Source organism: Budorcas taxicolor, chromosome 14, assembly GCF_023091745.1.
Source record: "Budorcas taxicolor isolate Tak-1 chromosome 14, Takin1.1, whole genome shotgun sequence".
NCBI lineage: Eukaryota > Metazoa > Chordata > Mammalia > Artiodactyla > Bovidae > Budorcas > Budorcas taxicolor.
Window position 1 is genome coordinate 41,072,392 of NC_068923.1, and position 13,977 is coordinate 41,086,368.

The 13,977-nt window shown below is 37.4% G+C and overlaps 1 protein-coding gene across 1 annotated transcript in view; it reads left to right on the plus strand.

Annotated features, from left to right (window-relative positions):
- The window catches only part of NKAIN3 (sodium/potassium transporting ATPase interacting 3), a 280,229-nt gene that overhangs the window by 37,824 nt on the left and 228,428 nt on the right, over nucleotides 1–13,977 (plus strand). The window contains exons 2-3 of the mRNA XM_052651570.1: nucleotides 2,157–2,294; nucleotides 9,417–9,497. Coding sequence (XP_052507530.1) covers nucleotides 2,157–2,294; nucleotides 9,417–9,497 — 219 coding nt within the window. The remainder of the gene's footprint in view (nucleotides 1–2,156; nucleotides 2,295–9,416; nucleotides 9,498–13,977) is intronic.

The following is a 13,977-nucleotide window of genomic DNA, read 5'->3' on the forward strand; positions in this document are numbered from 1 at the left end:
ACTTTAAAGGTATTTGTGATGCACGATGGCTTTAAAATCGGTTGCTTTTCACGATGAATTGCCTGCAGCTGCTCTTCAGGATTTTGTGGTTTTTTTCTGAGCACATCCATCCGTTTTGGATACAAAACCCCACATATTTACATCACTGATGGACCAAGAAGTAGAATGCTGCATTTTTAGGGGAAGGTTCTTGGGAACTATTTACAGTCAGGAGCAGAAAAGCAGGGGGTTGAAAACACAGTGCTGCTTCTTACCTTGCTCTGATTATTTTGAGTTTTAGCCATTCCTGTATATCCTCCTGTTTGCAAGTGCAGGGGCTGGTGACAAATCACTTGATGATCAGGAAATACCATGAAATGAATGTGGTTCTGGTGCGGTTGTCTTGAGGTATTTGCTCGTTTCTCTTTCTCCTTCACATCTTATTGAAGGTGGATCTAAACCAAGGTAAATTCAGCTTCCTGGATAGAGGACATTTCTTTATGTCCAAGAAAATTAAAGTTATTCAGGCATACACGTGCCACATAACTAAAAACAAATACCTAGGGTACCGTTTTCTTTTCAGACCTGCAGTTTCTAGTGCCGGCAGGATGGTTGATCAGTGGGTAATTTTCTCAGAATTACTATTTTATCAAAGTTAATGTAGAAGAATGCTTCAAATGTATTAAGATCCATGTCCAAACACAGCAGGTGTGATTATAAAATTTCTAGATATAAAGCATAATAAATGTTATTTGTACATTATAATGACATTGTTGACATTCACTGGACTATGTGAAATTCATCTGTTTCATTCTAAAGAGTATAAGTGTATACTTTAGTATATTTTAGAATTGCTTAAAAATGTAATTGTATCTAATGCAAATATAATAAACTGTGACATGTGTAAAATTGTCATTACCCTATAATTTTTATCTGGGTATTTAGAAAGGATTATACCTAATTGAATAGTACTTCCCTATAGTTCAAATGGAGAAGGAAATGACAACCCACTCCAGTATTCTTGCCTAGAGAATCCCGTGGACAGAGGAGTCTGATGAGCTGCGGTCCATAGTGTCGCACAGAGTCAGACACGACTGAAGCGCCTTAGCATGCGTGCATGCATTGGAAAAGGAAATGGCAACCCAATTCAGTATTCTTGCCTAGAGAATCCCAGGGAGAGAGGAGCCTGGTAGGCTGCCATCTATGGGGTTGCACAGAGTCGGACACGACTGAAGCGACTTAGCAGTAGCAGCAGCAGTAGCTCAAACGGTAAAGAATCTGCCTGCAATGCAGGAGGCCAGGGTTCGATCCTTAGGTTGGGAAGTTCCTCTGAAGAAGGGAATGGCAATCCACTCCAGTATTCTTGCTTGGAGAATTCCATGGACAGAGAAGCCTGCTGGGCTACAGTTCATGGGGTCGCAAAGAGTTAGACACGACTGAGCAACAAACACACACATACCTAACTGAAGATGAATTTTCATGTAAATATATTGTCTCAATAAAATGTCATTTAAAGGAGCTATGAAACTCCAGTGTTAGATTGGGAGCTAAAGTATATAAATAAGTAAGCTCATTTTGAAAAAGTAGTTATCATCATTAATGTAAATAAGTCAAAAGTAAATAAATAAGCTTCATTTTGAAAAAATGGCTAGTCATTATAATCAATGACAATCTAAAGAAAGGAAAGAAAAAACAAAGATTTGATAATTCATATTTTACACAGGAAGGTAGAATTGGGGGTAGTTTTTGTTATTTTTGTTTGTTTGTTTTCCTAAATATTAATAGTACTGGCATTGAAGCCTAGAGTTACTGTTCTAAGTATGTTATAGCTAAGCCAGTCATTTTACCAAAAATAGTGATAGGTTAATATTAGAAGATATGATATCATAAAAGATTTACTACTATAGAAAAGGATTTCAGGAATATATCTCTAGCGCTCCAGAAAGGCTTAAAATCTATTTCTAGTTGAAGTCCTGATAGTCAAAGTAGTTTTAGTATATTTTCTGAGATGTTGCATAACGTGGTACATGAAATGGGTGTCACAGTGTTAGTGATAACAGTGTCCATAAGTGCAATTGAAGTTGACTTTGCTGCCCTCTCCGGCTGTGAAGCCAGCGTTGATGTGGCCTGACGGCGCACAGGTCACATACTCATGGGCTCTCTTTGCTTTGTTGCAGCTCTCAGCATTAGAGAGGCAGATCTTCGACTTCCTTGGCTTCCAGTGGGCGCCCATTCTTGGCAATTTTCTGCATATAATTGCCGTCATATTGGGTTTGTTTGGAACCATTCAGTACAGACCTCGATATATTGTGGTGGTAAGTCTTATTTTTAACTTGTGTTTTCATATAACACTGCAAAACTGTTAGGAGAAGAAGAAAATTATTTCGGTTGTTCTTTCTGATATAATATGGCTTGGCTGTACTGGCCTTCGTTACTGAATTCTGTGGAGAGATGATTATCTGTGGGGAAGAAGGCTCAGTGCATGTTTACAACGAAGGCAAACAATGTGACTATGAGTGTGAGATGCATAGTGTAACTGAGATCAAGATTCACAAGGAAATTTAAGGTGAGTTTCAGTAGAGGATGACCTGTGGTCTTGATGTTAGATGATATGTAAATGTGCATTAACTATCATTTCAATCACGTGTGTCACTAACACTAAAAAGCAAACTTGCCTAGCCATAACTATTTACTAACTGATTCAAAAGCTGATTAGTTTTAACTGATGTAATGAATGCATGTGCATTTATTTCATGAAGTGAAGTGAAAGTCGTTCAGTCATGTCTGACTCTTTGCAACCCCATGGACTACAGAGTCCATTGAATTCTCCAGGCCAGAATACTGGAGTGGTAGCCATTCCCATTTCCAGGGGATCTTCCCAACCCAAGGATCGAACCCCGGTTTCCTGCATTGCAGGCAGATTCTTTACCATCTGAGCCACCTTTTTTTCATACTTATTCCCTAATTTACAGTGTACTATATATTGCTAAACATTTCTCAACTTTGTGATGATAAATTTGAAACAAACACATGCTCCAAACAATCACATACATGGTCAGCACACCCTCCATTGTAGAAAAATTTAATAAGGAATTTAATCTGTGCTCCACATTTGACTGGAAGTTATTTTCAGTAATTAGTTCTCTTTTCTAGAGGGGAATATTTTAGGCTACATGTATGTATAAGAAGGTTGTGAGAAATACCAAGCAAATGTAAGGAATTGTAATGAGGAGTAACACACTCTAAAATGCTCACTGAACCTGAAAAAATATATGGTGTTCAGTAGAATTAGTGAATATTTTCTTGCAATGCGAGTGATTGCGTCACTAGAAGAAAACCAAAAGACTTAGCAGCATGCCATCTTCCTGTTTTGGTTTAATTCAATCACTCCTATCAAAAAGAAAAAAGTTATAATTTTTTCTATAAATGCATCAACTTTCTGAGTCTCAAAACTCGCTTTGGGAGTATCTTTCATTGCATCACACAGAGGTGAAGATAGCCAGCTCACAGCAGACCCTGTACTCAAACTTGCCACCCGGGTACAGGAGAGCATTTCTGTCCCTTGGCTGACTGCAAGGGCTAAACAATGCCTGCTTTATTCTTCTTCCTGAAAGAGAACCTCTGCAACGCCACTGTATGATCTACTAGAAAGATGTTTCACAGAGTTGGACTTGCAGCATGGAAGACTTTAGTATGCATAATGTTAAACTCTTACTGGAGTCTGTGTGTGCTCAGTCGCTCAGTTGTGCCTGACTCTTCGTGACCCCATGGACTGTAGCCCACCAGGCTCCTCTGTCCCTGGAATTCTCCAGGCAAGAATACTGGAGTGGATTGCCATTTCCTCCTCCAGGGGATCTTCCTGACCCGGGGATCACACACACATCTCTTGCATCTCCTAGATTGGCAAGTGTTTTCTTTACCATTAGTGCCAGCTGGGAAGCCCCGAGATTCTGCCTTGCTGCTGCTGCTAAGTCACGTCTGACTCTTTGTGACCCATGGACTGCAGCCTACCAGGCTCCTCCGTCCATGGGATTTTCCAGGCAAGAGTACTGGAGTGGGGTGCCATTGCCTTCTCCGGATTCTGCCCTAGAATTATTTAAATCTTTATTATTTCATGGATAATAACTTAATCAAGAAGTTTTATATTACTTTAAAGGCAGAAATGTTAGCTAACTTGATATTTTTTGAATACAGATTAACACTGGAATTAAAAGTAACCCAAAACTTCCTTTAAAAATTAAAAAAAAAAAAAGAGGAAAGAAAAAAAAACAAGTAAGTATGCTACGTCCATAAGTTAGTCCTTTGGACTTTTATACAAAGGTCCACATCCAAAGAACTCCAACTTCCTTTCATTTGAATTATTATACAGCGAAATATGGGGCTTCCCAGATGACTCAGCTGGTAAAGAATCTGCCTGCCAATGCAGGAGACACAGGAGACGTGGGTTCGATCCGTGGGTCAGAAAAATACCCAGGAGGAAGAAATGGTAATCCACTCCAGTATTGTTGCCTAGAAGATTCCATGGACAGAGGTGCCTGGCAGGCTATATACAGTCCAAAGGGTCACAAAGAGTCAGACACGACTGAACACACATGCACTCTGTACACAGGGAAATATCCCTACTGTATCATCATAAATCTTCCCCCAGAGTTACTGTTCAGAATGGCAATTAAGAGTATTAGGTTCATATCCAGTGGTCTCAGATTTAAATCCCCTTGGACATGAATACTAAACTCCAAAAACTGTTAGAACAATGACTGAGCAAGAAACAGATCCTTTTTAAAAAATAAGCATAACATATTGTATACACTGCTGCTGCTGCTGTTAAGTCACTTCAGTCATGTCCAACTCTGTGCAACCCCATAGATGGCAGCCCACCGGGTCCCCCATCCCTGGGATTCTCCAGGCAAGAACACTGGAGTGGGTTGCCATTTCCTTGTCCAATGCATGAAAGTGAAAAGTGAAAGTGAAGTCGCTCAGTTGTATCGGACCCTCAGCGACCCCATGGACTGTAGCCTACCAGGCTCCTCCGTCCATGGGATTCTCCAGGCAAGAGTACTGGAGTGGGGTGCCATTGCCTTCTCCAATTGTGTATACTACTATATCTAACTGATACACATGTGAATGAATTAATGAATGGTCTTCTTGGGAATTGAAAAATAAGCTCGGAAAGTAAAAATAAAGTAGTCTGAGTTATAGACTAATTGCTCAATGAGAAAAAAAATATACTAGGAGACTTCTAAAGTTCATTTCAATTAAAAAATGCTGAAATATCCTCATAAAACTATGCAATATCCTGGAAGCCACATAGAACAACATAAATGGTTTTTCATCTTTATAGGCACTGTCCTAATTAAATTAGGATTTAAAGTATGTGTACTGAACATAAGCAAAGTAGGATAGATAAATAGTTGATAGATTATATAGAGATGATGGATAAATAGATGGATAAATGATTATGCAGAGTGAATTTTTCTTTACTTGGAGAAGTTACGTCTTCTATATTGCAGGTATATCTGTGTGACTGTCTGAGTTTGTAGGCATACTCCATGATGACCAAAAGATATTTGTTTAAAATGGAATGTATCTCTTTTTAAAAAATTCTAGTTTCAATTGCATAAAGAAGTTTGTTGTTGTTCAGTCTTTGCAACCCCATGAACTCTAGCCCACCAGGCTCCTCTGTCCATGAGATTTCCAGGCAAGAATACTGTAGTGGATTACAATTTCTTTCTCCAGGGGATCTTCTGCGACCAGGGATCAAACCTGTGTCTCCGTTAGCAGGCAGATTCTTTACCACTGAGCCACCAGGGAAATCCTAAAAAGAAATTAGTCCTCATCAAAAAGATGACGAGGAGGATAGCCAGTATCTTATACCATATGTTGTCCTGATACTTTCTACCTCCACAAAATTCCTTTGGCTGTGTTATCCTTCCTTTTTCCCCTGTGTACAGATTTGGGTCTCAGGTGCACACTGAGGTATGAAGTTTCCATCTCAAAGCAATCCAAAATTCAACCATATAGATATTCTTTGTTCTCAACAGGCCAATGTATTAGAATAAAGAAACTTACAATATTACTTTTAAAAATCCTGATGTCTATATAATGCATGACACATTAATAGCAAAATAAAAAAGAAATCATTTCAAAAATATAACTGGTTATAAAATACATATGAATGAAGTAAATTTTTGAAAAATTGGTGAATTGATCATTTGATAAAATGGAAAATTTGGGAAAGTGTTAATTTGCAAATTAACCTGTAGTCCTTTTCCTAAAATTTTTTCAAATGAAGCTTATCATTTGATGCCTAAGCACTCAAGCTCTGGAGTCATATGATGTCTTAGCACTCCAGCTCTGGAGTCATATGATGCCTGAGCACTCCAGCTCTTGCCAGAGTGCCTGTCCCAAGTCTGACACTAACTACAGGATCAAATGATTACCTCTCTACCTTGGTCTTAGTGTGATGACTGAATGACTTAATCTATGTAAAGTTCTTAGAAAGGAACAATAGGAAGCAGCTCGGTAATAACTGTTGCTATTGTTAGGAATTTCAGAGCTGATGGTTGGAATCTATAGTACTCAGCCTGATCAATTTATCTTTGAATGTTCAGAAGTGACATCAATAGTACAACTTGTGATGTATCAGAATACACTTCTGTCATGAAGTTTGTGCTTTGACTTTAAATAGATTTGCCTCAATATTCATTTTCTGTAACTCTGAGTTGATTTACTTTTCTAAAAGAATACTTGGGGTGTAGGTTTGCAGTCCTAATAATTAAGAACTATGTGGATTTGCAGTTAATTTGTTTCATTTTCTTACTTTAGTCCTGCTTTATTTTATCTCCTCCCCTTAACCTTTGTCCCTAGATTTTTCCTCATGACTTAGTGGTCTGCACTGCTCTTTTACTCATTATCTCCATAATTAGACTTATGTAGAATGAAAACTGTCCAATACCAGGTGCCATCTTATTAGTAACATCTTTAAAAATTTGTTGTGGTTTTATGACTTTATCAGTTTGCAAAAAGCATACATTGAGGATGGAGGTTAGCTATTTTAAGTTTTCACAAGAATATTTTGTGGGTCAGAAAAGTGCATTTCAATGCATTTGGTGCATTTTTAAGAAAACATCTACTACCCACTCACACTGGAAGACTCTTTAACAGAAAATATCAGCAGATCAACAGTATCTGCAAAGACCAAAAGCCTCAATGTATATTTTAACTGATGTTAACTTTTTGGCATATTTTCCAACTCCTCTATAGTTCTAGTGATTTTGGAGACTTAACTCATTATTATAAATGTATTACTCTTTACACATCATAAATGATAAAGATAAAAAATATAAATTGAATTTTAGAAAAAAGTTTAAAAGCTTCTGATAAGGTTTCTAGTAAGGATATGGCTGTTTTATAGTGTTTAAAATTCATGAGCCTATTATTTGGCAGAGCATAGCAGAAACTAATATTAATAAATCATTTTAGTACTTAGTTTAATATTAACAATAAGTTATTTCACCATTTATCATGATTTAACAGTAAAGAGCAATACTTGAATTAGTATGTCTATTTACGAATTCATAGATTTTTGTGGTAAAGTAAAATGAGTGAGCAACCCATTGTACTTGGTATATTCATTGTGCTGCTGTGGAAAATTCCTTCCTCATTCAAGCTGTCTTATATGTCAGTTTTCCAGACCTTAGTGTCTTTGTCTGCTTGAGAAAGTGACTGGATGCAGAAAGAGAAAAACAAATATCATATATCAATGCATGTATACGAAATCTAGAAGAATGGTACAGATGAACCTATACACAGGGCAGGAATAAAGATGCAGATGAAGAGAATAGACCTGTGAACACAGCGGGGAAGGAGAGGGTGGGACGAAGTGAGAGAGGAGCATTGACATGCCTGCACTACCACGTGTGAACAGCTAATGTGAAGCTGCTGTATGACGCAGGGAGCTCAGCTCAGTGCTCTGTGATGACCTAGAAGGGCAGGATGGGTGGTGAGTGAGAGGGAGGTAAGGAGGGAGGGGATATATGTATACTTACAGCTGAGTCACGTTGTTGTACAGCAGAAATCAACACAACATTGTAAAGCAATTATCCTCCAATTAAAAATAAAAAATTAAAAAAAGAAAAAGAAAGTGACTGGATGAATTGAACCCTAAGACCATCTCCTCTGATGTCTTGATCTGAGGTTACCTTAGTGCAGTCTAATACTCTTGAGAAAGGCATTTCCTAATACATAATACATTCATAAAACCAATTAATCAATAAGGCTGGCATGTTTAGAGAGTTTGGGGATGTAATTGGAAGGTATTTTCCCATTATGGAAATATGTTGCTTATTTGCTCATCCTTAATCCTAGTTATTTGGAGACGGCAATGGCACCCCACTCTAGTGCTCTTGCCTGGAAAATCCCATGGACGGAGGAGCCTGGTAGGCTGTAGTCCATGGGGTCGCTAAGAGTTGGACACGACTGAGCAACTTCACTTTCACTTTTCACTTTCATGCATTGGAGAAGGAAATGGTAACCCACTCCAGTGTTCTTGCCTGGAGAATCCCAGGGACGGGGGAGCCTGGTGGGCTGCCATCTAAGGGGTTGCACACTCGGACTGAAACGACTTAGCAGCAGCAGCAGCAATCCTAGTTATTCATTTCTATGCTTTCAAAAAATATTTTACATGCTCATGTTATAGCCTATCGTTATATTAGGGGCATACATTCCATTCAATAAAATAGTCCAACAGTTGAAAGTTGGTTAATTTTACTCCACACATCCATTTTTCCACATGATTCTCATTCAGTGATATGGAAGTGAAGGGTTTTGACTAATATTCCTAAAACCGTGATGATTTAATATTGTAACTAAAAGCTAGCTAGCTGATTAGATGGGCTTCCTTGATCGCTAAGGTGGTAAAGAATCTGCCTGCAATGAGGGAGACCCAGGTTTGATCCCTGGATTGGGAAGATCCCCTGGAGGAGGGAATGGCAACCCGCTCCAGTATTCTTCCCTGGAGAATCCCATGAACAGATCCTGGTGGGCTACAGTCCATGGGGTCATAAAAAGTTGAACACGACTGACTAGCTGACTAGATAGCCCACAGAAAATTTGCATAATTGTATCCTTGGAAAAGTTAGTACTCAGAAAACAGGAATCAAATCAGCACTTGGATTTCACTTGCATCTGCAAGCCAGCAAAGCACTTTCAAAATAAATCTAGTTTTACTGACATCTACTGAAAGCAGTGGAAACTATTGGATTTTTAATTTCTAGAAATCTTAGGGGACCCCATAAGGAGCACTCTTCTGAGCATGCCCTGTTTCATCCCAGAAGACAGATTTATTGACATTTTTATTATCGACTTATTGAATATACATTCCTTTCATCTCCACATTTTTCTTCTTTTTCTCTCCCCTCCCCACCCTTTCTTTCCAGTATACAGTATGGACTGCCCTCTGGGTCACCTGGAATGTGTTTATTATCTGCTTCTATTTGGAAGTAGGTGGGCTCTCTAAGGTAAGTTCATGATGGTTTTAAAGTACACTTTTAAAAAGAGTACACTTAATAAATAATCTAAGTAACATTACAAATGGAATACTAATATATATACATCTTTACAGTGTACATATATTACAAATGAAATACTAAGTATATATAACAATCTAAATAACATTAAAAATGGAATACTAATATATATGCACATACACAGTAACTTAAGCAGCATTACAAATGGAATACTAAGTATATATAGTAATCAGAGCAACTTTACAAATGGCATACTAATAAATATGCAATATACAGTAACCTAAGCAGCATTGCAAATGGAATACTAAGTGTATATAATAATCAAAACAATGTTACAAATGGAATACTATTCAAAAAAGAGTTTGGATATCATTTAGGAAAGAATGACCTTGGAAGCATGTTAATAACAATGAAACTCCAAAACAATAGCTTTATAATTTAGTTTGCTAAGCTGCAGTGGGACTCAGCTTCCAGTACAGACTCATGTCCAGTTTTAAAAAGCCTCTCATCCCAGTGACCACTAGCCTCAAATGTCACGTGAAAAAATGGCTTTAAACATTCTTGTGTTTAAAGTGGGGAAAGGGATTGACCAAAATGTAGCAGATATGAATAGCAAGTTGCCATCTTTGCTGGAATATCAATTCTGAGAAAAAAGTTTGACAGAGAAGGAAATCCTCATTATATTTAGAGGGAGCATATGTTTACTAACAACTATGTACATCAGTGTGTTAACTCTGTGAATCCTGATCAGACTTGTCTTTATGCAACATGATACAAATGTTATTTCTGTCTGTCTAGAACTCATGTCAGCAAAGCACACAATTTTCATTATGACTGTTGCAGAACCATCTTTTGATTACCACCCAAATGGAAGAGCACCTTAGGTTAAACTTCTCGTTATGTTTCTTACGTATTTTTCTCATAAACCAGTGCAGTTGTCATTTGAAATCATAGAGAAAAAACTTAACAGTATAATTACAAAAAGAATAAGAAAGTTTTAACCTATTTTTCTAGGTTTCTTGTTTTCAACTATCTCTGTGCCAACTTATTCTATTGTTGCATCATAATGTCAGATTTTCTTTAAGGAGCATTTGTGGTTTAGATCTTAGAAACATTTGCCTTGACCAGCACAGAGACTTTTAGAATTGTTAGGCTCCATTGAAGTCCATAGGGTAATAAAGAATTTTTGATGTAGCTAAGAGCAAAGATCCCTGAAGGGTTTTCTCTAGAACCTTCAGAGTTGATTGTTCTACACTATAATAATTTTATAATTAGAACTTGTCATCATTTTCTTACATTGGCAAATGTGTTCAGGAACCAGAAATGACACTCCTAAAACTGAGTTACATAGAAATGCACCAACGTCTACCTTTAGTATTTGTGCCATTAATTGCATTTCACCACTAATTTCTAAGACAGAAAAAAGGACTTAAATCAGTGCTCAGTTATCATCTGTAACATGCAGATTATACAGTAATTTAAAAATGCAAATATTGTGAATAAAATAATTGTGAATAATAAGTTAAGCATAGCATTTTTCTACCCATAACATTTTCTGTTTCTTGATTTGGTCAGTTTAAATCATGTTTTTATTTCACTGGACGGAAACCATCTTTTATTTTCTTCTCTGTTAACTGGTTTGGAATAAATTAGACCATAGGAAGTTTGTTCTATGGAACTGGCATCATAATATGTTGAAAAACACTAAATTTCAAATCATAAGTCTTTCATTCAAATCTTGTCTGTAGCAGTTATAAACCATGGGCCCTTAGGCAAATCGCTGAATCCCAAAAGTCTCTGTGAAATATAAAAACAGGACCAGCATCACCAATAATGATAGTAATCAGTGTTTGTTTAGTGTTTAGCATTGTTAGCAAATAGAAACTCAGGTAGGTGTCAAATATGATGTGATTTTTAAAAAAATTTTTAAATTAAAATAATAGTATCTTTTTCCCACAAAAGTTGATTTCGCTCTACTGCCCAAGATGACCTTTGTGAACTGTGTCTTGTAACTGGCTTTCTAACATGGATGTGAATGATGTGAATGTGAATTTCACATGAATTTCAATGTGAATCCTTGAAAAACATCAAGGATTTTTTTGCCCCTCATTTCTTTGGGTTCAGAGTTAAAAATGTGGGTATAAGGTCCCAGTTACTCATTTTATGACCCATGCAAATGCCATTAAGCAGCCCACCAAGTATTCTAGATCATGAAAAAGATAGACAATTCCAAAAGACCTAAAGGTTTTCTGTTGATCTCTTTCTGCTTCCTGTTTCCAAGCTTGGTAATTGCTCCCTGGCTAGCCACAGGTGAGTCTCAATTCCAGTCTGTCGGGAATCTATTCTGAAAAATAGAGCAGCATTAAGGACCCTTGATAAACCCCGGCACCTCTGCCATTTTCCCAGGTTGTACCCCATTTCATAAAATAATCCTTGTTCACATGTGCGTCTTTATATACTAACTCTCCAGAGTCCTCCCTCTTCTTCTAGTTCATGAAGTCATTTCTTGGAATTATATACTTGGACAGATTAATAAAAGCCTCACTCTACTTTGATTTTTGCCTAAAATGTCCATTGTAAAGTGGTGAATCTTTCTCCAAACATCAGATTCAGCTTAATTTCCACAACACCTTTATGGATTTGGGTGTTATTCCAATGACAGGCACTACTGAACAATTCTTGTAAACTAATAGTGTACTCGCTGACCATGAGTGATCCATACCTCTGGCCTCTTATGGGGACTGTTGATCACAACCTTTAGATTTCCTTTTGCTTGGCATCATGCTTTTGTCCCTGTGGTCCTGAGGGTCTCCCTAGACATTCTCCCTGGATTCTATAACTTGAAGGAAATGAAGGTGCTGTTTTAGGAAATGTGTGCCTGTATGGTGAGATTGGGGATGACTGTGGGTAGGTGACCAAAAGTGCCTGTACTTTTATAATCTACTGAAATCTCAGTTTCCTTTTCTGCAAAATGAGGAAAAACCACAGCATTAATTTTATTGTTGTTGTTGTTTAATCGCTAGGTCGTGTCTGACTCTTTGCAACCCCATGGGCTACAGCATGCCACGTTGTTGAAATTGTTTGTAATTCATACAAAGAACTTAGAAAGGATCTTGGAATATTGTGAGGTTTCAGTAAAAATGGTTCTTTATAATTGCCATCAACATCATCATCTTTCTTATTAGTGAGAAATTAACAGACATCTCGATCCTCATTCTGCAAACCTGTGGGACATATATTTATTACTATGCAAGAGCTGTTAAAGGGGAATATGTAGGATTGAGTGACTTGTTTAAAAAGTATGTGACAGTCCCTTGTGCTAGGACCTCAGATCTGCATATTAACTTTGCAGCTGTAATACGATTAATTAAACCCTTTCCTTCAACTTGTAAATAGCATTTTTGAAATACTTCTGCAGCTAGATTCTGCTGCTGTCTCTCCTGCTCCCCCTGGGAGGAACTTTATGCGTCTTTGGAGTCTCCAAGGCAGTTTTTCATGCTGTACTTTAAGATCACCAAGGGTACAATTAATAAGTTATTGCTGCTTCTTTGGAAGTCGCAAGACTTGAAATCATTTTTTTCTTCCTAGGCATCCATTCAGAATGCAAATATGAAAACCCAACTCATTTGTTACATTTGAAGATACTGAAGGATAAGTTATATTTGTTGTACTTGTTTTTAATCCCTCCAAAATTAAACTGATGCCTTAAGGCATCTTTTCGATTACTCCAAATTGTAGAAACTTTAGGTTAGTATTTCTTCTAACTGTCATTTCCTGAAAAATGTATGTAACTTACTCATTACCGATCCTAGAGAATTTTCAGTGTGTTACATTTTCCTAGAATTCTGACTGTGCTACTGTGCATGAGCATAATCTAGATGTAAAAAATGAATATGAAGAAATTCTCTGAAGACTTTTATTAACTATGAGCTTTGATCAAGAGTCTCCTAAAACTTAGGAAGAAGCCTGAAAGGGAAACAGATGAACCCTCCCTGATACCACCTCTGCACCTGTGTTCACGTGGCCTTCACATAAAAGAAAAACTACCTACATTTGTTTCTCTGTGTCCTGTCTTAATGGCTGCATGTTTTCCATAGTACCTGATTTGTGGATATTTTGATTCTTAAAGAAATTTAAGCCATTTCTCCAAATGGCAATAATAGCACTTTCTTGTCCTCTTTTGACTTAAATCGTCACCATTCACTCACAAGGGTTCTCTTCTCTTGTGAGATTCTTCAGTCGAATATTTCACCAGAGCAGTCTGGCAGGGTCAATGACATCATCCTTCTTTTTCAAGGTTCATTCTTATTACCCAGCCTGAATTGTTCCTCTATACTTACTGAGAAAAATCTCTCTCTTCATCAAGATTCACTTTCCTTCAAGGATGAATTCTTCCACCAACTTTGGTTTGGTCAGGCACATTCAAGTAAGAAACTTTTAGACAGTTCAGAGTTCCATGTACAAGTTATTG